Genomic DNA, 25,157 nt, shown 5'->3' with positions numbered 1-25,157 from the left:
CCTGCTAATCTGAATGTGACTCACCTTTTTCTCAAACAAATTGAGGGTATAAGTCCTATATTAATTTTTAATAGCAAGCAAATTTTAAGATTCTCTCCTGTTTTCTCTCTCTGTATTCTCAATTTATGGACCATATCATTGTGCACATTGGTTTACAAAGCTGAGACAGGTTACTCTTCATACTTATTAGCTGAAATTAATTTTTCTAGGCTGCATAATAAAAAACTCCAAAAAACCCCCAACACATTATATTACCATGGTATAATGGTGGTTTACTTAAAAAAAAAAAAATCACTGTTAGGTTTGTTCAGGGAATTGTCACTGGAGAATAATGTAGGTAGGTAGTTTCAGTGTGGCTGGATTGATTGCTATTTTCCTGTTATAGAAAATATTTACACTCTCAAGTTTCCCCTTTTGAGGCTGTCCTTTGAGGAGTGGAAGTGGCTGTGGAAAGTCTGCAATTCATTAAGGTCAGATAGTGAGGATATAAAATCAGACCACGAACCATAACCACACCTGCAATTACTTTGTTAAATTTTCCAGCTCAGTAAATGCATGGCACAGGAAACAGTGTATGAAGATGTATTGCCTGAAAAGGGCCATTATATGAAACACTTCTCTAATAAAATAGCATGTCCTTCATGATTATACTTCTCATGGAAGCTCTTCCTGAGGGATAGCATTTATTATGGCTTTTTAATTGTGTTTCCAAAATTTGAGTCTTGATTTAACTGGTGTTGGAGCATTAACTGCATTTTGAGATACAATTAAAGCACTGACACAAGTGCCTGTCACTGTGAGCAGGTTTTAGCTTATGGCAGGATAACTGGAATAAGGACAGACAAAAAGTTAATGGGGAAAAGCTCAGTAATTGCTGTTGAGAAGTCATGTAAATATTTGTAAAACATATTTTGTTTCCCAATAAAATAAGTGCCATGTTGACCTGTGTCTGCCTGAGCCTCAGGGCATGTGCAGGGTTTATAATTCTGTGATTAAACCAAGTGCTCTTGGAGTCAAACATGCAATGGAGTGTGTAAGGCTTGAGGATCAAAAATGGATTGATGTTCTTTGCACAAACATTACAAAAACATTACAAGAACACAAAGCAACCTTCAGTGGGCAATTTTAAAGAAATGAAAAATAAACAAAACAGCTGCATTTGCATATCTGCAAACTTGTGAAATGCAATTTTTTCTTTTTTTTTCAGTTTCTCGTAAATATGAAATTATGCTTATACATAAAATTGCATTTGAATAAATATTTTTGACCAGTAGATTTGACGTAATTTACACAGGTGTGATAATAAAATAATTTTTTACTTCAGTGTATAATTCCTTTATAAATTCAGTACTTAAATTCCAGGACTTTGTTCTTCAAAGTACAGGCTAATTAAATGGTTAATGGATTAGGATCACAGAAGTTATTTCAGAAACTTAAATCTGGTGAAAAAAAAAAAGTGAGGTACATCAATAGCAATTAAATTGTGATAACTTTAATAGGATTTAAGATTGACATGATGGTTTTGTTCTCTTTAATGTTTATTAATTGAAGTCGTAGGTTTGACTAAAAGTTAACATTTGCTGTCTGGCAAATGTTTTCATTTATGAAATGATCTGACCGTATGTGATACAGTCTGAGATGATTCACAGAGTGCTTACAGGTTTCTGAGTATTTCTTCCCATTAACTGATTTTTCTTAGTGAAAAACAGGTTAAAAAATAATAAGAAAAGTGGTGTTTCTTAGCATATTTGCTGCCCTCTGCTTTTGTACAAGTTCAAGTTGCATGTTTTAGATGGTTGAAATCACAGTTTTCAAGGGAAAATTCTGAAATAGGATATGCTATTCAGAATAATTCAGTAAGGAAAGGTTTATTCTGTAGTGTCCAGCAGAGAATGGCTCATAGAATTCCTCTAAGCCAGTACTTTTAGAGGACTTAGTAGATCTTTTTTTTTAACTTTTCCAAAGTAATACTGGTGTCTTTCAGACTTTGTGGGTTTGTTGGGTTTAGTTTCTTTGTTTTTGTTGGTTTTTTTACCCTAAATATATATTTCTGCACTATAAGCCATCAAACTATGCTAAAATTGCCTACTGTTTTTTTTTTAACTGGTTTTCACAGCAACTGTTTCTAAACATTTTTGTGACAGACAAAGTACTCCTAACAATTTTCTGAGTGATTTAGCTGCTTTCATGTAGGACCTGAAGTTCACAGTAAGTCAAGGTTACCCTTCAGCTGTGAAACCAGAGTGCAAATAATTATTGTGTTGCAACTTCTTTGATAGAATTAACTATAATAAAAAGGAGATTTACATCATAAAGGTAAATTAGACCTGGACAGAATCAGCTCACTTTAAATATTTGAGGTTTGTGACAAAGTAGGCACAAGTGATGGTCTAAAAAAGAAACAACAAAGAAACCTCATAATTCTGGTGGGAATAAATTAGATCCTAATTCTTCCACTTTTCTTACCTATTGGTTCTCTGGTATTCATGTAATTTATCACAATATGTGCAAAACAGCATAAGTGTCACTTCAGCAGCATCCAGTGGTCAGGGACAGTAAATAGAGCTGCAGAAACAGCAATGGAGACAAACATGCAAAAGTCAAAATTGCCCTGGCTTGGACGGGCTGCCGCTAAAAACCTTCAGTACAATTCCCCTGATTAAAATGGGATCTGAATGCTCATTTCTGTTAATTCCCTAGATGGATGTATTGGACAGACTGGGAGGAAGATGAAATAGATGCCAGCGTGGGGAGGATTGAGAAGGCCTGGATGGACGGCTACAGCCGGCAGGTTTTCGTCACATCAAAGATGCTCTGGCCAAACGGTTTAACTCTGGACTACCGTGCCAATGTGCTCTACTGGTGTGATGCCTATTATGATCACATTGAAAGGATCTATTTGAATGGGACTGACAGAAAGGTAAAAGAGAAATGCTGCTGCTTTGCCACAGGCATGTTCTGTCTCTGGATTTTACTGTGTTATGTTAAAAATGCTTCCCGAGGTTTTTAAGGTCTACAGGATCCTGTGGTGTGTCTGGTGTCACCTCTGCTGGAGCGATGGTGGCAGTCTTGAGGGAGAGACTGAAACACACCTTAGGGTGGTCCTCTGTCCTAAGAGAAACCAAACCTGGTTCTTACTTTATTTTTTTTTTAATGTATTTTTTTCATGCGGCAATGAGTTATATTTTGATTGAACTATGAGGCTGCAAAGAGCTTTTTGGTAGAAAAATCCATTTGTTTTGGCTTTGCCAGAGAGTAAAGCCTTTTCCTTCAACTTTCCTTGAACTTTTCTGGCTGAGCTGGTTTTTATAAATCACTGGGTCTCTTTTGAGTATTTATGGTAATATTAAGAGGGACAGCACTCAAAAAATGCTTTCAAAGATGGAGAGAGATTGCTTTAGGTGTTACTAATGCCTGTACTAGCTGGATACAGATCTGTCCAGACATTCTGTGGGGGTTTGTAGAAGCAACAAGCACAGAATAAGACACTTTGAAAATGGTTAAAGCTGAGACTGAAGTCTGATAATTTGGGCAAGTTTTACCGTCTGCATCGTATAATTAGTGAATGGTGAATAATAAGAAGCACATGTCTTTGCAGGTTTTATTTTGAAGTGTGTCACAGAATGGCTTTTTTTTTCTTTTTTTTTTTTTTTTTCTATAATCCTGAGATATAACAAAAAATGCATAATTACTTGAATTCATGTAGCTGAAAGTAACTATAAGATACTTGCTTTTGATCCATAATAATTTGGATTTAACTACAGGATATTTTGGTCAAAATTTAACTGGATCAGTCACACCTATAAATCTTTAATACAGTAAAGATTTCGGGGGATAGGGAGGTCCTTAATTCCACCAATAGCTGTCAGATTGAGTGATTGATGAACTTGAATCAAAAGCAGTTCAGAGATGAGGAACTTTGACTGTGAGAATTCCAAATCCAAAGAGAAAATTTGAAGGGCAAAGGGGGATGATGTTTGTCAACCACCTCAAAGGATTTTCGTTATCTTTATCTCTGTGTTCTCTTGGGTTTGTGTCTAGAAACAAACAAGGAAGGGCATTGTGAGGAGCTGCTTCCTTCTCCACAGGGGCAAGGTAGAAAAAAAATTCTTTGTTCGAACAAGGATCCCAACCAGGGGAAGGAAACCAATGACTCCAAACTGAATCTGCTGGGATAGAATCACAGGATGATAGAATTGCTTATGCTGAGAAAGCCCTTAAGATCTTAAAGTCCAGCCTTTAACCCAGCACTGCTGAGTTCAGCACTAACCATGACCCTAAACCCCACTTCTTTGTCTTTCAAATCCTCCCAGAGTTAGAGTCTGCACCACTTCCCTGGGCACTCTGTGTGCTCTCTGATGGAGGCCACTTAAAGTGAATTTATGTTAAGGTTTTTCTTAAGTTTGATATTGGTTCTGCTGCACAGAAGGGCTTTGCACTCTTTATTTAATTTTATTGCAATAGGTTGTTATGTTTGGAACAGTATCTCAGTTGTCCTATTTCCAGTTTTACCTTCTCTGAAAAACTAAAGATTCTTTTAATCTTGCTGATGCTCACCTACCACTAATTAATTGCAGGTAGTCTATAATGGAAAAGATTTGAATCATCCTTTTGGACTGTCACATCATGGAAATTACATCTACTGGACAGATTACATGAATGGGTCAATTTTCCAGTTGGATCTGGTAACAAGGAATGTGACACTGCTGAGAAGTGAGAGGCCACCTTTATTTGGGCTCCAGATTTATGACCCACGCAAACAGCAAGGTACTTTTATATTTTCTCCAGAGGTCTGTTACAAAAGGACATTCTCCCTTAGAGCCTCCAAGTATTTTGAGGTGACTGGATGAACAAAAATAGAAAAACAAATATGTGTTATGGCATGAGAGAGTTATTCTCCAGAGTAGAAATTGATTCTCTCATAAATACTAAAATGTGAATCACAGCATTATTCCTGTCTGAATTCCTTCTATACATTCACACTGCCTTTATTGCCCTTTTTCCTTGTGTGACCCAGAGATGCTGTACAAGTATCAATTACAGAGGGTAACATATCTTCATTGGCTCATAGGCAGAAAATATATGATTACATTTACCTTCTCTTAAATGAGATCATAGATCCTGCCTGTATTTTTTTTTTTTAATTTGCTGCCCCTTCTTGATCTACAGTCAACACTGTATGCTGCACAGAGTAAAAGTAGTTCTTTGAGAGTAGAGGAAAAATCCATAGTTGTTGCTACTTGTATAAGTAGAGAAATGAGATAAAAGCCATAAGTTTGCATGGATGGGATTTAGAAAATGCAATTGCTATTCTACAGGTAAAGTTAAAAATGTGTTTTACTGAAGAAAACTTTGCATTCTATTTACTGCATGCAGTGTGCCTATGAGTTGTTGAGTATTTGCTCACTTTTTCTAACATACTTCTAATTACCAGAATGTTTGTTTGGTCTGCCACCAAACATAAAAATAAGCATCTGGAATTAGTATAGATAAAACGCTGTTTAAAATATTATTTTTTACTGTTTAAATTTTCTCTTTTCTGATACTGTAAACATCTGATTTTCCTTTACCTAAGCTGGTCTGTGTAGCACTGTGCTAAGTCAGGGTTGCTGCAGCAGTGTTCTTATCACAGCTGCTTTTCAGGGACTCTCTCTGACATTCAAAGACATGTAAAAGTATAGTTTGTTTGGGTTTTTTTCTTGGATTCAGTGTGGGTTTTGTTGGTTGGTGTTTTAAGGCAAATCTGGGCCCAAATCTACCCTCAAGGTGGCCAAATTTCAGAACGCAGTGTCTGCTAATAGAAGATGCAGTGTTTGTTTTCAATACTACTGCTGCTTTATCTGCTACTTAGAAAATTCCTTTATTTTTCAGAAAAAAGGGACATTTAATGCAGTTACTGTTAGTTTCTAAATAAGCTGACATCAGAGAGAGAAAATATTGCCTCTTAGACAGTTTTGCTGAATGAGCTAAAGTCTTAAGGGAGGGAATTTGGCTCGTTAATATATTCTTTGTTTGAAATTGTAATTGGAATTTTGTAAGCTAACTGCAGCCTTTAGGAACTTCCCTTTTTGTCATGCTCAGTGAGGTTGATCTTGCCATTGTTCCCAAAGGAGCATAAAAATTTCTTTTAAAGAAACTATTTGTGTGTGTGTGCATGTTTTCCTTGTAAAAGAGCAGGCTCAAGGCTGAATTGCTGTACAGAGAAAACCACAGGAAACCACTTTATGGACAAGCTGTATATTAAAGATTACGTGCACATATCCCAGAAACTTTTGGCTGCGATATTTTGAGGTGGCTGCTTTGATGCTGCTGGTCTTGTCACTGTCTCCACAAGCAAAAATTTCACGATTATAAGCCACACCATTTTGACTGAAATTTTGGTCCGAACGCAAAGTGCAGCTTATAATCAGGTGCAGCTTATATATGGACAATGAACGAAAAGTTGCTGTTTTAGTTTGGAGGACAGGTGTCTGCTGAGAAAGGCAGGAGCTTCTCTTTGAAATGGAGAATGTAAACCCCCTCCCTCCAAATTATTATAATTTTGAAATCAAGGGACTTTCAGGCAAAAATATGGGAATTAGGAATAACAGTTCTTTGCTAGGGAAATTAAAATAGAAATACAGTACTACAAAGAAAGAAACTCCAAACCCTGACACAGTCAGAGTACAACCTGACACCCGTCAGGCAGGGTGTTGGCAGCAGTCCCATTCCATGGTGGCTGCATCCTCCTGCAGTGACAGATGTGGCTCAGTTGGAGCAGTGCTCCTGTACAAGGTGCAGTTTCCCTCCGGAGCTCCAGTGGTGATGTGGAGAAATCCGGTTTTCCTCTGGAGTCCAGTGGAGAAAGGGGCTCCCTTAGTGTCCCAAAACCTCTGTTTTTATCTTGGTAAAAAATGTTGGGCTCTTCCCCCTGGCTGGAGCAACTCCCAATGGGATGCAGTAATTTTATCAGTGCCACAGTGGGACTCAATGGCCATGAGCAGAAAATGACTGGCTGGAGGAAGGATGGGTTGTGAAAAGATAAAGAACACTGCCCTGCCTGGTTTCAATGGATGCCCATTAGCAGAATATCTCCCATGGAGATCAGGATCACTGCCCCCACCCTCAACAGATGGTGATAGAACAGATACCTTTTATCACACTCTGGATTGTAATGTGTGTCTTATAATCAGGTGCGGCTTATGCATGACAAAGAATGAAATGTTGCTGGCACCTGGAAGTGCGGCTTATACTCAGTGCGACTTATAATCGTGAAATTGCTGTAATTCTTGTGAAAGTGCATTTGCAGCAATTAAAGTAGCCTCTTTTGAAGTCAGCTAATGTTTTAGCTCCTCAGATTGCAAAGAAGAGCTTGAGCACCAGGCTCTTCTCCTCATGTGTGGAGGATGATCCTTAGAGTGGCCTTACTCAATTTAACAGTACTTGAGGTTAGGTTCATAAGAATGTACAAATGCAATATAAATTTCATTGTATCTCTTAAATGAGAAGATTAAACAAATGTGCATGGTTTCCATTTTTTTTTTTTTTTTCTGACAACGATGACTGAAGTGCAATTATATTGTTGGTTTAGCTCTGGACTAATTTTTTAGCTAATTAAAATGGAAGTGGCCTAATTTATTCACACACAATCAATAGGGCAACAACTGTTTTAAAAGTGCTCAAGATATGAAAAATATACTAGCTTTGGAAGTATTTTAAGATTTTGGGACTATTTTAAGAGCAACCATATAAAATAGCTGTTAGGAGCTGTATTTGAGGAAATTTAATTTCCCAAATACTTGATAGCTTTACAGGTTCTACAGCTTGTTCAATAAAGAGGCTTAACCTATTTGAACTGTGTTTTGGGAGACATTTCAGCCTTGGAGTCTCTTCAGCAAGACTAATGGGACTGAAGGTCTCATTGCACCTTCAGGTTGAAGACTGTACTTTATAAACCTTTTTATCTTGGATCTTTTTGCTTTAACTCTTGGTACTTCTATTTTCCTTGTCATCATCCCCTCTTTTATCACTTTACCTAGCACATAACCCACTGTGCAGGAGTTTGTCATCCCAATTATGAGGTTCAGTAGGAACTTTTCATCTCCAAGATGGACCATTTGACTTTGATCTAGTGATTTAATTGTTGATGTTATTTATTTTCAGCTTTTGTTGGGCTTCAGAATCATCATGTGTCTTCTGTATTTGGCTGAAATAGTCCTTTTTTTCTGTAGGCTTATTCTCTTTTAGTGACCTGACAAACTCATGTACATTCTTTAATTAAATCACTGCAAATGTTTTGACTTGTGCTACATTATTTTGGAGTCACTTTTGAAGATTATATTTTGTTTATTTCTGCAGCTTCTGAGAACTTTTTAAACCTTTGTGTTCTGACATCCTTCGATTTGTACAGTGATGGCCCTGTAAAGATGGAGACACTTTCAAGGCTACTTTTTCTGAAGCTTTGTTTTACATGAGGTTTTGCAAAATTTAGACTCAAATGTATTTCTTACATTTTGGATGTTTTGTTCTTAATATTTTGGTTTTGGTGAGCATAGATGTAACAGTTGATTTTTTTAGTGGTTTAGGTCATAGACTCAGAGTCAGGATCTAATAATGTGTATTAAGTGTCCAGTCTAAGCTCTTTCTGAAATTGTGATCAAGCCCTCAGACTTCTCAGAGAATTCCCATTTTCCCTGGTTATGCAGCTGTGTTCTTGTCAGTTCACTCACACCCCATCCAGCTGAAGTACAAGTACCACAATGGCCTTTCACATCATTCTCTATTAATCATTTTGCACAAATATATTTAAAAGTTCAGTGGGGCTTTAATGGACTGTTGGCACATTTTCTTCGAAGAAATGTTGTGTATGGTGGATCAGGAGAAGTATAGAAAAAGGTTATTAAGCACTGCTCAATATTGTAAGACATATTTAGGTACATCCTAAGATACAGAAGTTTTCAAAATCTTAAATTATTTGCAGAACTGGCTCTGATGGGAAAGTTTAATATCCTTCATAGCTCCATGAGAACTTAATATTATATTTTCTGTGAAAAGCGAAGTGAGGAACTTTGAGGAGTGGGAATTATGTGGAGTCTATTTTAGTCCAGGAAGCTGATGAATGTTCTCTACACCTTTAAAAGGAGGAGCTGTTTTTTTACTATGACGTGAAGATTAAAAAAAAATAAATGTAATTTTAATTTAAAAGTTCAGCAAATATATGAAGTTTTTTATCTGGCTTGATCATAATCACTTCTCACCAACACCTGAAATCAGCAGAGCTTTGCTCATGAGAAGCAATTAGGCTGTGACCAAAGTGACACAGCAGGAATTGTGATGTGGGTTCCAGTGACTTTAATTCTGGTTGTCTCAGGAATGAGGTGGTGGGAATGCAGCAGCCCTGGGTGGATGCCTAAACCACCTGACAGCTGTCAGTGTCTTCCTGGGAACAGCTTTGGGGAAGGAGCAGTAACACAGGAAAACAAAGCAGAGCAGAGGCAGATGTGTTCAGAAAAGAGTAGTGGGATATTTGCCTGTATTCTATCTACCATAAATCTCTTTATAATTGTGTTTTCTCTTTCTTTTTTTCCTAATCTGCTTATGTAGCCATATTGTTTTAACATATACAGATGTCAATTAACTTCAGAAAATTTCTTTATCTGCTGTTTGATTCCTTTATGCCACTGTGTGTGTGTAGCTGTGCCAAATATTTTACAATATTTGTTCCCTTCATAAAGCAGGCAGATAAAATGCTGTGAGCTGATGTGGATTTTTTTGGGGGTTGTTATTATTATTGTTATTATTATTACTATGCATTCCAACGTGTAACTAATGATATTTAAATACTATAACCCACCAAACTATGAGAAAAATGTTCTCCTAACATTAGAGGAAACTAATTGTAAAAATTCTTCATCTGTTTATATTCATATAGGAAAAAGAAGAAAAGGGGAAAAAAAACCAAAACAACCAACCAACAACAACAAAAAAAAAACAAACACAAAACCAAACCAAACAAAACAAAAAATATAAAAAAAAAACCCCACCAGAAACCAAAGCAACTAAAACCCCCATTGTTTAGTTCTAGCATGGCTGTTAGTTTTAAATTTGCTTGTTATTTCTTTTCCCAGGTGATAATGCCTGTCGTGTTAATAATGGAGGCTGCAGCACTCTTTGTTTGGCCATTCCTGGAGGCAGAGTTTGTGCCTGTGCTGATAATCAGCTTTTGGAGGAAAACAGTACAACCTGCATGAGTAAGATTCTTACAGAATATCTGAGTTGATGCTGCTGTTAAGGGATCAAATCAGAACTGCAAATAAAACCAGAAAGTGTGGCCTCCTAGAGGGTGTATAAGATAGAGAAATATTGCTTGAATAAATATTCTAGTTTGCAGAACACAAAAGATTTTTCAAAGAAAACAGAATATTAAGTGCACTATTTAAGGGTAAAATGCCTTGGAAAATATTTCAGCATATCTGATGTGATAAAGCATTTAAAAAGTTCACTGAAATATTTTTAAAATATCAGAAGTGGATCTATATAATTATTAAATTAAATTTATATTAACAGTTTTCTGATTATTCTACCAAGTATCTTAAATGGAAATCTGACATTGAAATATTCATGACGAAACTGTTCATAAAACACATCATGCAGATGTATTTATGTATAATAGGTTCTGACACAGACTGTGCAAATATTGCTGTCTTTCATCTTTTCTTTATATATCTTCATAGAAACAATGGTAAAAGTTGTTCTAATAAAAGCTGGGATTTTCAATTAAAGTAATAACATTCCATGTACTAAAGGTATTTTTTATTAATGTTTAGACCTGGGGTTTTTTTCTAACTTTGTAAAAGTTTTCTGTATTTTCTCTAAGTCTCATTGACGTATTTCTTGAAGTGAATTGTAACATTTTATGTAAGTCTCCAGCAATAAGCTTAGTAGGGAGAACTAAAGTATAAGGATTATTCCATGACATGATGGAGCCTGCAATGACCAGGTAGAGCCATCACTTCTGTTAAAAAATAAGCTATTTTTCTTGTTAGCAGAAATAACTGGAATGAGGACTTCCTGCTGGTAAGATGGAATGTAGGCATTAGGAAGGGAGGTTAGAGACTTTGAGATTGGAATGGGGCAGGTTTCCTGCTTTTTCCCCAGCACATTTCACTGCCTGGCTCTCTCAAAGCACTCTGGTATTCCTCAGAGGGTCCTGGACTGATGTGTGGCATTTACACATGAAGCATTCTGAACCTGATGTTGAGAAATACATCTGCCTGGATTTATCAATAAGCTTGTAGCTTGCTACTTAACTCTACCCCAGCAGAATTTTTATCCTTTCTTCTCTGCAGAGTCTGTACCAGTGCATAATGCAGGTGTTTGAGTTGTTGCTTGGATACAAGAATCAGCTTTTTAGTAATCATTTCCTATCTCAAAATGTGCACCAGAATTTGGCCAATGTCTGTCAGAATATTTCCTGTTTGCTTTTGATGGGGTATTGCAATATTTCAAACTGATATTTCTCACTGTGATCAAAACAACTTAAAAACCAGTTTGAGTGCCATCTGTTCAGAGTTTTTCCATTTATTAAGAGTTCATTCTGTCAACCATGCAGTTGGATATGTGTGCCACTACAGGCTTCAGGTGGAATTACCTCAGCTGTGCCGAGTTTACATAAAAACGTCCTGACGAGCGAGAACAAGAATTAATATGCATTTATGCAGGGGCAGTATCTCATTCTGGGTGTGTCAAGCAGATAAAGAGATGTGTTTGTTGGATGTTTTCCCCAGTTAAAGAGGGAGAGGAGCTGCCCCAGCTGTGCAAGGCAGAGCAGTTCCAGTGCAGCAACAAGCGCTGCATCCAGGAGCGCTGGCGCTGCGACGGGGACGACGACTGCCTGGACGGCAGCGACGAGCACTCAGAGATCTGCTGTACGTATGCACTTCCCTTCCAGACCTCAATCCATGCTTACCTTCAAGGATTGCAAACCAAGCAGTGCCAGCCAAACAAAAGCAATCACCCTTAAGCCCTTTATGTAAACCTTTCGTTCCTTATTTCCCTTCGTGCAGTAAGGATGGTCCTTTCAAATCTCACTGGTGCACCCGTTGCCTAGCACAGTGCCAGAGCAGTCATCCTTTGGAGCTGCCATAGTCATTCCTGATTCTTTAAATGTTGGTGGTTTTTGCTTTGTTTTCCACTATTTCTTGCATGGGTCACAGTATGACACCCAACGGGAGGGAATGAAAAAAGGGAACCAGGCTCTTCTTCATGGTGTCACTAGCAGGACAAGAGGGCACAAGCTGAAAAGCATTAATTTTATCTGAACATCTGAAATGTAATGCTTTTTTTAAACTGTCAGACACTGGAATAGATTGCCCAAACTGGTTGTGGAGTTTCTGTCTGTGGAGATGCTCAAAACTTCTATGGACATGGTCCCTAAAAACCTGCTCTGTCTGATCTTGCTTAAGTAGGAGATTACAGCAGGGGATTTTAGCAGGTCCCTTCCAACCATGAACATTTCTGATATTGTATAATGCATTTCTTAAAAAAAAAATTCTCAAAAACATTAATGAAACAAAACAAAATCAAACCCACAAGTAATCAAACCAACAAAGTAAACAAACCACATCCCTCCCAAAACCCCCCAAGAAAACCAAACCAGCAAGAAAACCAAAACGCAAATCCTTGCACCACTTGCAGTATTAAATTTATGTACATTTCTTTTAAAGTTGCAGTTTTATAAGAGATGTATTTTTAGCTGTAGAGAAGTTCCACACTTGAAATAAAAAATAATAGAAAACATGCCAGTTATGTCCCTGTCATTGCTGGAAAGAATTTAAGTAGTCTCCTTTAAAATTAGTGTTGCAGCACTGAGAATTCTCTTCCTTACTCTGTTTGTTGCAATGCTTTCTAATTCTGTCCTTAGATCATTTCTCTAAACCAAATCTCCTTTTCTGAAAGTGCAATATTTCTCCCAATCAGTTGTAGACATGAACACTCTTCAGCTGTGCAGTATTGTTCTATGTGTCTGAAAACTCTTATCATGGTCTCTCTTTCTTATCTCTTTGAGGCCAAACAACTCTATACTGTTCTGGGCTTCTGTTTCTTGTCTTGTTTTGTTTTTCTGTTCTGCTTTCTGTTGTGGTTTTCTTGTGCATTTTTGTTTGTTTGTTTGTTTTTCCTTGGTATATTATAACAAGTTTTTAGATTTAATTTCCCTTTTCTGAAGTGGTTCTAGGGGTTGGATGTCCAAAACTGGGTGTGTGTATTTCTGCTGGCCTTAGTGAAGCATGTTAGGCTAAGAGAATGTGTTTGTGAAGATTAGATTATTCATCCTCGGGTAAATCTTGTCTGCTTGACATGGGTCTGATTCTGCTGATACAAACTGACCTTGTGATCCTCTGTAATGCCAAATGGCTGTATATTGGCCAGTTTTGGATTTGTTTTGTTTAATTGTGTTTTGTTTTTTTTTAAACAGCATTTATGGTTTTTGGTAGCTCTGTGTAGTAGCCATTGCTAATTTCAGTAATAGTTTTAAAGATATTTTCCTAGTTCTGAATTGTAGTGCTTAGTCTCATTTTGTTTTGAAACCAGCATTTCTTGCACTTAATTTAAGGAGCTCAACTAATGAAGACAGTGAGAAGGAAAATCTTTCAGCAGATTTGACTTGATTGTCATTTAAATGAGTGTAAGGAAGATCAGTGCATTGATCAAAGCTTTTAATTCTCTGAGGATTTATACAAATAGAAATGAAATCATAACCTGGTCTTAAACGTGAATGTGATCTATAGTTTACATGGCCAGTGTGATAAAATTGATCTCTTCTCAGCAGTTGTCATAGTAACTCCAATAGTTCTTTATGAGTTTGAAATATTTGCAATTATGCATAGAATACACACATGTTACTAAATACATATGAGCAAAATCTTAATGACCATTTAAAGACATATTTATGTCAAGTTTTAAAGTCAAATTAAAAAAAAAAAAAAGAAAGAAAAAAGTCTTCAACTTATGATTTTATTATTTGGATGCTTCCAGGTCCTAGTCACATAGCAAACTTTGGAAGTAGGAAATTTGGAACACCTTTCTGCTCAGATTAATAATTAATCTCTGCTTCCTGTGCCTGTGCACCCTGCACACAGACCAGGGTTCATGTTCTATTGGCATCACCCTCGTGCTCTGCCATCTTCAATTGCGAGAATTGGCAGAAAGGTCAAAGATAAAAGCTACTGAAATGTCAAGGATAAGCCTGCAAGACATCCTTTCATTTTAAATACCCTTTGTTTCCAGATGTATGTTAAACTTTAAAAAAGAGACTGTGGATGGCTGAGCAGGTGAAAAATAGCTGGAGATTATTTTTAACCCGGCATTTGAAACCGTGTGCAGTTTATTGTTCTTGTCTAGATGTAGAGGAGCAAATCTGCTAATAATAGATGTCATTAGCATGAAAGAAGCAGAGCATAAACACTTACTACAGTTGCAAGAGCAGCCCAATAGTTACTACATAAATTCTGTGCATTCAGCTTCATCCTTTCCATGAGCAGGGCAGCCAGCAAAAACATGTTTGAGATATTCCTTGTTCACTCCTGAATACCAGATCTTTTTTTGTTGTTAGTTTTACATTGTGTTGCATATTTCACTTTTTGACACCTACAATTTCATGGTGAGTAAACAGCAGATCTATATGTGGCCATTGACAGTAATGTGCCTCATTTTAGAAGCATTTTATGACCTGCCCAAATCCCTGCTCACTGTGGTATCGTATTTTGGATCTGCACTTAGCAGCTTGCATCTGTTCCCTTTGGTGTTTTCCTTTGTTTATATGCACTTTAGTTTGCAGATCTCATCACACTGCCCAAATGTGATCAAGAATATGTTTCTTTAAAGAAACAACACTATAAAATGCTGCTAACTTTTATCACCTAATAGAAGAGGATCTCCATATTGGCATCTTTACTAAATATTGTTTAATTTAAGATTGAAGCACTGCAATGTTTGTAATTGACTGGTTTGCTGAACAATCTTTATGTCATGGTCCTCATACATACAGGATAACCACACCAATTGCATCACTAGGGAACAGCATTCAATGTGTTCTTTTCACAGATTTAACAGCTGTTTTTCTCAGATTATTTTCTTAAGTGAAAAAAAAACCCCACCTGTCTTTTTTTTTCTCCACAGTCAATCATAGCTGTCCTGATGATCAATTCAAGTGCCAAAATAATCGCTGTATTCCCAAGAGGTGGCTTTGTGATGGAGCTAATGATTGTGGGAATAATGAAGATGAATCAAATAAAACTTGTGCAGGTAAAAATTCTACTTGGTTGTGCAAACAAATTCTTTAACTTCAGTTCCCTGAATAGTTCAGGACTGATTTGAAATGAATTGAACCAGGCTCCTACTAGTAATCTGATTATTGATGTTTAAAATGAATTCCGATTTTGATGCCACTAAGGCTGGAATGCAAATTATATTTTGCTTAATCCATGTGCTTGGCTGTGCTTTCCAAAGTTATTCAACTCTTAATCTCTCCATATGGGTCGACTGTCAAAGCAATGCTCAGGTACAAACTTTGAGGTACAAATCTTTTTTGGCAGTTAGAACTTTTTTTATTAATGTGCTGTGATGGGTGTCATGTCACCAGTAAATTTTATTTTATGCTGATTTAGTTTATGCATAATTAGTTATTCAGTTTCCACTCAGTGCCGTCAAATTCTTTTCATTTCAGAGCTATTAACTGGAGAGTGGGTTTTTAAGCAAATAGCAAGATGAGGGTTGTACTGATTCCACTGTAGTAAATAACGGAATTCCCAATCTGCCCTTTGCTAGTGTGGAAATGATGTTTAGTGCACGTTGTCAGAGACTCTAAACAAGCATTAAATCTCAAATATGCAACATGCCAACCATCAATAATGATGGGTGTTGTGAACTGAAGTGCAGTGCAAGACAACACACATTGTGTATTAAAATATTCCCTATTGCCTTACTGCCTCGATATTCTTTGATATCCAACTGTTTGTTTGTAGGTGAGAGTCTCATTTGAAGACCATTTTTTTTTAACCTCGTGTCATTGGCAATGGATGAAATTTTGTATTCTTGTTTTTCCATTTATTCCTGCAGTGGCAAACACAGTTAATGTTTAAAAAATTACTTCTTTGAAATATTTTAAACCTTTGTGTTTTGGGCTACTTCTCTGAAGAAAGAGGAAAATGGTATTTGAAAATAATAAATAAAGAAATAATCTTTCAGTTACTGGGGATTTTGACATATCAGCCATTCTTTTAAAGTGTAGAATAACAACCAAGTGAATTCTAAAAGCTTGAAATTGGGATCAAAATCTGTGTTGCTATCACTGGCTTTGTTATGGGTTCAATTTTTAAATAAACAAAATTATACATAATGACAGTTTTCTATGTTAGCTTTTTAGTGACATTTTACTATTCATCAGCTTTCAAAGTAATTTCTGTAGCTACATAGCACAAATTCTTTTAGTGATCCATATTTCTTCAGGAGAAAGACATGCATTGATTCCTTTAATGGATGATGACAGTTAAGTATTTGCAAAGGCAGGGATTTTAAGAAAAGGGAGGCCAGGCACATCACACACAGGCTCTCCCATTTCCCTGTGTAAATACAAAATTCACAAGATCATTGTTCATGGTGCGGAATACAGGTTGTTATTATTCCAACTGGTGGGCATTTTTATGCCCTGATTTTTGTTTACTTCAAGCATTAGTGCATATTAATTCTCTTCTTCACAGTTATATCTAGAATTTCATGTTCTTTTATGAGGAAGAAACCACTAAGAATTGCACACAGCAGAGGTGGAACACAGCCCTGCAGATGAGCTCAGTTTTCTCTGAAATCAAAGGTGAATGGTGTTTATTCAGAGCAGGGGAAAGGGGCAGCAGGCCAGGAGATTCCCTCCAGCCCTGCAGCTTCTAAAATCAGACACCCACCAAGAGACCTAAGGGATCCAGTCCATTGCCCTGGTATTTTTGGAGTGTTTTGTCTTGACAGCAAGAACGTGTCAGGTTAATCAGTTTTCTTGTGGGAACGGACGGTGCATTCCAACGTCATGGCTCTGTGACAGGGAGGATGACTGTGGAGATGGAACTGATGAAATGACATCCTGTGGTAAGTGGATTTTTCTTTTGTGGGGGGAGGAAAAGTGAAATTTTTCTGTATCATATAAAACATATTGGGATGTCTTTACATGTCAACTGAAATGATAATACTGCTTCTGAAATGGCAAATAGAATTTGTTTGGTTGATAAATAAACCCAAAGCAAATGCAGCATTTTCTATTTAATGAGTTTTTAACTACAATACCAAATATGCAGCTCAATCAAGACATTTTTAATTTACAGCCCATTATCAAATGTTGTCACCCTCAAAAATTATTCTTTATCTCTGCCACATACCTCTCCACATGGGCCCCTCAGCATATTCTAGATGTCAATAAAACCAGCCTGTTTCAAGCCTCAACAGAAGTACATTTGATCTTGCATTTTTTAGAAAAAAAATTATATTTCTTGGTTCTATCATGAGAGAGCATCAGCAGCTGTGCTGACTGCTGTTTGCTGAGATACTGCAGAGAGGGGTGTGCTCTCTGTAATCAGCTGCTTCCAAACAATTAAGGATTTTAATAGTCATTTGTTTTGCAGGGCACTGGTAACTGCTGTGAGTCTGAGAGCACAAGGGTCAATGAGCTGTCTGCAGATGCAGAATCACAGAATATGATGTATTGCAGTGCAGAATCACAGGATGGTTTGGGTTGGAAAGAACCTTAAAGACCATTTTGTACCACCCGCTAGACCAGAGCTTCATCCAAACTGGCACTGAACTCGTGCAGGGATGACTGAAGTCTTTACACAAATAAAAATAACAATAGGTAGACTTCTAATTGCCTTGCTTCAAACCAAGGAAGTTCAGTTGTGTACAGGGGTAGGATGAGTGACCAGGGAATTGTATTTTGCAATCTCTAAAATTCTAACTCTCTGTTTAATGGCACAGCACTGACTCTCAGTGCTAGAACAGTTTCTCTGCCTTCACCTCATGTTCTTGGGCACATCAGCCACACACAGATGTTACTGACACCTTTGGAAATCCTTCCCATGAGCTTTGTTCAGTATCCTCTAAGCAAACCTGGAATATTTCTTCAGACCTTTTAGTCAGGATTTATGTCACTGGCTGTTTTTCTGTGTAGCCAAACTTGACATGTTTCATGTTTTAGCACCTTGTTTTGTTATCCTCAAACACCGTGGCTGTGCAAATATGTCTCATATTTCGTTTTTCCTCCTGTCCTATAATTTGATCACTAATGGGCATGCTAATGGCATTTACTTGCATGTTCTGTTGACTGAGACATATTTCCTTCTATGAAGCAGTTTAAAACTCTTGTATCCGTAAGGACATAAATGAGATTGGTGTGTACACTGTGGAAAGACTTCACAGCTCAAGAGTCACCTTCCTTGGTTTCAGTGCCTGCAGGGCAGTCAGACAGGGCTGGGTGTGGATGTTCATCTCTTTTCTGCAGGATGTGCATCTCTTTTCAGTGAAGTAGGAAAGGACCATAGGGACAATGAGGGAAGTGCTGTGTGTCCTCTAGGATGTGAGCAGGAGCTGTGGCTAATGGTGAAAGGGGGGGCAAGCTCTGGAGATGCTACAAAACATTCTTGGAAAGGCTGTGGTGGGCTGGGAATTGTGAGCTGGCTGCTGCTGGTGGTGGTGAGGGTAATCACAATTCATTTTAATCAGTTTCTGTCCCTCTGTATAGGTGTACATAAAGAAAATTAAATCATGGAGGCATTCATGTATGGAAAAGAGGAAAATTATGTTTAATGAACAAGTTACATTTGTGGAAAAATTATTTGAAAAAACGAAATTAAAAGTTACTTTCAGCTTTGCTTGGAGCACATGGGGCATATATTGTGGCTAAGCACTACTGCAGTTGCACACCTCCATTTTTTTTTCCCAGAAGAGATCTTTTTTTTCACTGTAATGTTTTTATTTAACAAAAAACCCAAACAAATAAACAAAATACCCAAAACAACTAAACCTCTAAACCAACAAACCCAAAACAAACAAACAAAAAAAAACCCAACCAAACAAAAGAAAGAACTTTCTAAAGTAACTAACAAAGTGTTTTCATCAATGGTAGCTTTTTCTTCCCACCCTTTTCTACTTTGAAGCAGGATAATAACCTCTGCTCAATTAAGTTCTTGGTGTTCTCTATTTAATTTTTAAATAAATATTTATATATTCTTTTAATCTACTATTCTATGCAACTGGTTTGGTTTAGTGTTTCATGAGAGGGTGACTCTTTTTAGCCAAAACTTTGTGAGTTCCAGTAAAAACAGTGATTTCAGTTCTCATCCTAAGAAAGTTTTTATATTTATATAACGTGTTTTAAAAATTTAGAAAAACTCCTCATTATTTTCCAGAGTGTTTAGCAAGTTAATAACAAATGCACACATCTACCTATGTCATTGGCTTTAGAAGAAAAAGAGGTCTGAAAAAATTCAGACCATATTTAAGTTACTCTATTCAGAAGCATATTGGATATTTATAGAAACAAATATGTGTGATGATGGGTTTTTTTGTGAATGATATTGTCTCAGATTTCTACTGCTTTACTGGGAGGAAATGCTGGTGAAGACTGACATTTTAATTTTGGATTTTATTATGCCAGTGTAGAGTAACTTTATTTCTTGGCTGTTCTTTAGCTTGGTCCTTAACCTTGCCATTTTATAGTGCTCTGTTTCCTGTGTCTTACTGGCAGTGCTACTGCAATTGCAGAGCCCTTTGTAAACAAGCACATGGAAAATAGAGTTTGTATCAGTCATCAAGCTATGGTTAGTCTTACATGTTGGCATGGTCAGTGGGAAAACCAGCCCTGGTATGATGGGAATATAGCACCAGGCATTTGTCACAGAGTAATGAATTTCATGGCCCATGTTGATGAAAAGTAGAGTTTGGACAGTATTTACAGTTTAAGGCTATTTTATCTTTTCTTTTTGGTGCCTTTTCTCCTCTCTGGATTAAATACCTAGGAGGTGCAACTGTTTGCTACAACACACTTTTGTGATTTATGCATATGGGAAGGTGGCAGAATATTACTGGAGAGTATGTTCTGTTAAATAGTTTGGGTTTTTTTTAATGCTTTCACAGAGTTCCCAACATGTGAGCCACTAACTCAGTTTATCTGCAGAAATGGAAGATGCATTAGCAGCAAATGGCTCTGTGATTCAGGCAAGTATTGAGTCCTCTATATCTGAAATGAGTATTAGGGATATCACATAAATATTGCTTTGATGGTCTTTTTTTCCGAGATTCATATTGTCCATTTGGCTTCTAAGTGGTCAGAGAATAGATAAAGCATTTTTAAATAACTGACCTGACCTAGAAATTAGCCACACTGAAGGTTCAGATAAGGAATGAGGGATTGGATATTGTAATGGGTGCAAATACTATATCATGTAGAATGAAGTATGGTGATTCATTACTGAAAAAAAAAAAAAGAAGCAAAGCTATTACTTATGAAAGTATTTTCTATTCTTAGAAAAAAACATGGTTTCAGTGACCAACAGATCTGATTTTTTGTCTCCTGTGGACAAGTTCAGTTAAATAAATAGCATCCCTGAAGAGTGAAGGCCAGCAAGACTTTGCAATGTATTTCGTTCTTTTGGCTAGAAGAACTATATATATTTGTGTATTTCAAATACATGTTTGAATGTTAAAATGAATGTCCTCCAAGAGCTTGTGGTGTGGGAATGATGCTACTCCAGTCCTAATAGCACTGGTTGGTCCAAAGCATTTGACATTTCTATAATTTTATTTGTCTGACAGGTATTTTTAGCTGTAAATGGACAAATTCCCAAAATTATCACAGTGTGCTGATGAATTTCTGTGCATGGAGACCATTTAGAGTGTACCTAACATATTTATCTCCTTGCTCCCTTGATGGCCACGATCAAATTACGGGAATTGCCTGAAGACTGTTGTAATGACTCCAACATTAGAGTAATGAGAAACTGCAGTCCATGATTATTTATGTGCTTTCTGCACTTTGTACTCTTGTAAACACATGCAAACAAAGTTTAATACTATTGAAAAGAAATTCACCAGATTTTCATTTTGGTTTGTATGAAGCTGTTTGTGTCTGTAATTTATTATCTTAGGTGATCACAGAGAATAAAGTAAACTGACTGTGTTTGAAAAGCTGTGTAGTTACACAGAGCTAAAGACATTAAGAAAACCTACAGGATTGCCATGATTGCTGGTGTTTCTTAATAACTGAGTAAGGGGTTAGACTATCCAAAATGACAGAGTTGAGTGCTGGTGGTAAATAAAATTCAAGACATTATGCTATTAGAAATAATTTGATGCCTGTGGGCAGAAAACATGCTACTTTATTTACTGGATTTTTCTTTTTTTCTCTTGCTTTTTTAAAAATTATTTTCTATCCTTCCATATTTTGTTCAGATATTTTATATTTTAAAATATTGTAAAACATTGCTGTTTTCAGATGACGACTGTGGGGATGGCAGTGATGAGCTGGGCTGTGTCCACTCGTGCTCTGCTGATCAGTTCAGGTGTCAGAATGGCAGATGTATCCCAGGCCACTGGGCATGTGATGGTGACAATGACTGTGGAGACTTCAGTGATGAAACCAAAACAAACTGCAGCAGGGAAGGTTAGATTTTATTTTATTTTTTTTTTTCTTCCAAGTTTTTAATACTTAGGAACACAGAGAATAATTTGTTATAAATACCTGACCTTCAGCCAATGGAGAAAGAGAAGATGTTTTTAACCTTGGTAAAGGATGGAACGGGAAATGCATCAAGTGCAATGTGATAACACAGAAGTGTATCATGAAGAGGAATGCATTTGAAAACAGAATGGGTATTACAGTGAGATAAGTTTTATAGTTTTATTTCAGTGAATTATTCTAGGTGTGGTGTTTGTCATTGCAGAGATGTGTGCTGTCTAGGTGAAGAGACAGTAAGAAGCATTCTTTAAGTTGTTGATATTTTCTGGTGTTTTTTCATGCTTTGGAACAGTACTACTCTCATTTTTGTGTGATGCAAGTCTTTGTGGGGTTTTTTTTAACATAGAAGCATTTTAACAAACTACAGCCCTATTTAAATGCTCTATGCTGTATTTATTTGAGTGGGGAGACAAGGGGAGGATGCTTATGGCAAAGGATAAAGAATAAACAGATCAGAATGAGGGAATATCTTTCATATTTGTCTCCTAATGTTTTTCTCTAAAACAAAGTAATTTTACACAATGTTATTGGTTCCTTTTCATAACTTTATATTCTAAATCTAGTTGGATACCTCATACAAATACATGAATTATCAGGATGACAGCATAAGTGAAGTCTTTAATTTTATATACTCACAAAACCAATTTTTATCTATCTCTATCAAAATGATTAGTCTGGAACTGAACAACCCACTTTTATCCCTGTTCATTTCCATTTTGAAACTTAAAGCATTCCTCTACCCTTTTATGATAGAATACAAGAATGTAGACTATGTAAGAAAGAGAAACAACAAAGCAATGTTAAATAAAATAAAATGTATATTTATAAACAGTGCTCTAAGAATTGATTCAAATGATGCTTTTTTGGTACAAGCAGGAATGTATAAGTATGCCATTACTTTAAAACTCATGTTCTTGTTGTTAGTATGTGATTAAATGACAGAAATACAGTTGTAATAGTTTGGGAAAAGAAAAGCAAGAATAAAATTGAAAAGGCCATAAGCTAGAAAGTGCTTAGAGAATTATGTATGTGATGAATAATTAAAATCTCCCAGTAATGACTGTTTGAAGCAGTCAGCACTGATTCCAGGGCTGCACTGAGTGAAGCTCCTTTGCTGTGGAGTCTGGGACAGCCCCAGCTGCTGTGCCAGTGCTGGAACACAAAAACCAGGCAGGTGTGGGGGTCTTGTCAGAGCAGAGCTGTGACCTTGCAGGTTTTGTGCATCAGGAGATGGACCTTGCTGGGTAAAACAGGAGAACGAGGAAGGATGAGGAAATCCAGCTTGAGGATGAAGCACAGGGTTTACAAAAGCACAAGGGAAACTTCATCAGCCTTGATCCTTCTTATACCTCCAAACTCCTTCCTGTCTGACAGATGTGAAAAAAGGAAATAAAAATTGGTATTGAGCATGTGGTGGAGGAGGAGTGAAGGAAGTGAAGAGGATGAGAAAGAGTTTGTCTGAAGCTTGTGTTGGAGTGATGAGTTATAGGATGGAATAGGGCATTTGTACCTCGGGACTCTGATTTTGGCTTGGGTTAGGAAGAGGATTCTAAGTCAGTGTAGACTTGGAATAGGAAAAAAAAAAAGACTCACATGAGCAAATTCCTCAATGTAATTCTTATTTTTCTAAGAAACTCCCTCTCCTGGAAGGTGCAGTGGGAGGGAATTTCAGTGCAGTCCTGACGGGAACTGCGTTCCTGAGCTGTGGCGCTGCGATGGAGAAAAGGACTGCGAAGATGGCAGCGATGAGAAAGGCTGCAATGGAACTCTGAGAGTGTGTGATGAGAAAACAAAGTTCTCCTGCAAGAGCACAGGTAGGTGCTTGCAGATTTTCCTCTCATTTGCTCTGTGTGTGTCTGTGTGTTTGTGCTGTTTGATCACATATTTACTCTTTAACTAATGCTTTTAATGCTTAATACAAATAAGGTGAGGTTACTCATTGTAAATATTATTGATTTACATGCCCTGTTTTCTGATTTACAATATGAAATGGATGAGTTTTGAGATTACTTAAAGCTGAAACCAGTCTCTATGACAGTACATCACACCACATACTTATATAAAGCATTTAATAGTACTCCAAAGTTCTGTTTTTTTCTTCTATTTCCCCTTTTTGGTCCTAGAAGTAAGATGAATAAAATGGTATAAAATGCCTTGAATACTTTGAAGACTGCAACTACAGCACTGGAAATTTGAAGTGCAGCATTGGAAGAAAAAAACGTTCTTTGATTATGTTTAAATCAATGTCTTTTCTCCAAGTATACTTCACTAAAGGGTGTGATAAGAATGTGGCAATCATTGCAAGAGGATATGCAATGATATAAGCAATTATGTTTAGATGGAACCTTTTTTTAAGGGGAAGTCCAGTTAAGGAAGAAATTAATATATGTCAGCACAGTATTAATATTTTTTGTGATTTCTTTCAAAGTTTTGTGGGATATTAGGGATAAAATAACTTGCACAGCAATATTTAATGAAGACTGTAAGAAGTAGGGTATTGGCAATTACAAATATTGAAGGAATGGAGAAGCCATTCTAATGCTTGTGTTACAGTTAAGCACAACAAATGTGTCAGAGGAGTTGTGTGATCTCTGTCCAAAAGTATCTTGCTGTTACTTGGATTTTAAAGTTATAACAATTGTGATGTGTTGAAAAAGAAATATGGAATACCGAATTGTGTCTAAATAAAGTATTTTCTTTTTTGTTCTTACTATTTCCCTGAAGACACGTAGAATACGTAGCTGTTAAATAAAACACTTTCTATAAGTAAAAATGGATTATTCACTTCCAACAGAGTGTTCTGTTTCCTGAAACTCATTGATAGAAACCCTGATACAGGAAATAGCACCAGGAGCAAGTGTATTTCCTAGTGCTAAATGGGGAAAAGCTAACACCATCCAAGTGGCCAAAGCAGAATTGTTAGAGGCAAGAAAGGTGAATAAATCTCAATACACAAGGTTTATTTTCATTAGCTGCATTTGGAAAGCTAATGAGATAAGATATTACTACTTCAGTTGAGAGAAAGCAAAGATAGGTTAGAGGCAGCGTGGAGTACAAGATGAAGTGCAGATTTTAGTTATTGGGCTTTACTCCTTTCAGAAAAGCTTGCTTTTTAGGCTGGGCTTTGGTTTCTTATTTGTCCTGAATTATTCTAGAGACAGAGAATGGAAACTTCTTTCTGGTGGTAAACTATGATTTTCCAAATACAGCTGCCATAATAACAGGAAATAGCAAGGATTTAAATTCAGAATAATTGTCTGAATGAGTTGTCTTTTCAAAAGAGAATTAGAGCCCCATTTCAAAGTCCACAGTCCAAACTACATTCCCTCATTATGTACTTCCCTATGTTTGTAGTTATGTTGAAGAAGGGCACTGTCTCAGTTTGCAGGATGAAAGGTTCTCTGGCTGC

The 25,157-nt window shown here is 36.8% G+C and overlaps 1 protein-coding gene across 1 annotated transcript in view; it reads left to right on the top strand.

Annotated features, from left to right (window-relative positions):
• LOC116998804 (low-density lipoprotein receptor-related protein 1B-like) overlaps positions 1–25,157 on the top strand; it is a 535,307-nt gene that overhangs the window by 415,786 nt on the left and 94,364 nt on the right. Inside the window, exons 13-21 of the mRNA XM_033064919.2 lie at positions 2,701–2,920; positions 4,578–4,767; positions 10,107–10,229; positions 11,766–11,906; positions 15,157–15,282; positions 16,996–17,112; positions 20,149–20,229; positions 21,506–21,673; positions 23,380–23,562. Of these exons, the coding sequence (XP_032920810.1) occupies positions 2,701–2,920; positions 4,578–4,767; positions 10,107–10,229; positions 11,766–11,906; positions 15,157–15,282; positions 16,996–17,112; positions 20,149–20,229; positions 21,506–21,673; positions 23,380–23,562 (1,349 nt within the window). The remainder of the gene's footprint in view (positions 1–2,700; positions 2,921–4,577; positions 4,768–10,106; positions 10,230–11,765; positions 11,907–15,156; positions 15,283–16,995; positions 17,113–20,148; positions 20,230–21,505; positions 21,674–23,379; positions 23,563–25,157) is intronic.

Source organism: Catharus ustulatus, chromosome 7, assembly GCF_009819885.2.
Source record: "Catharus ustulatus isolate bCatUst1 chromosome 7, bCatUst1.pri.v2, whole genome shotgun sequence".
NCBI classification, from domain to species: Eukaryota; Metazoa; Chordata; class Aves; order Passeriformes; family Turdidae; genus Catharus; species Catharus ustulatus.
Note: the sequence above shows the minus strand (reverse complement) of the source record. Positions and strands in the feature narration are given on the sequence as shown.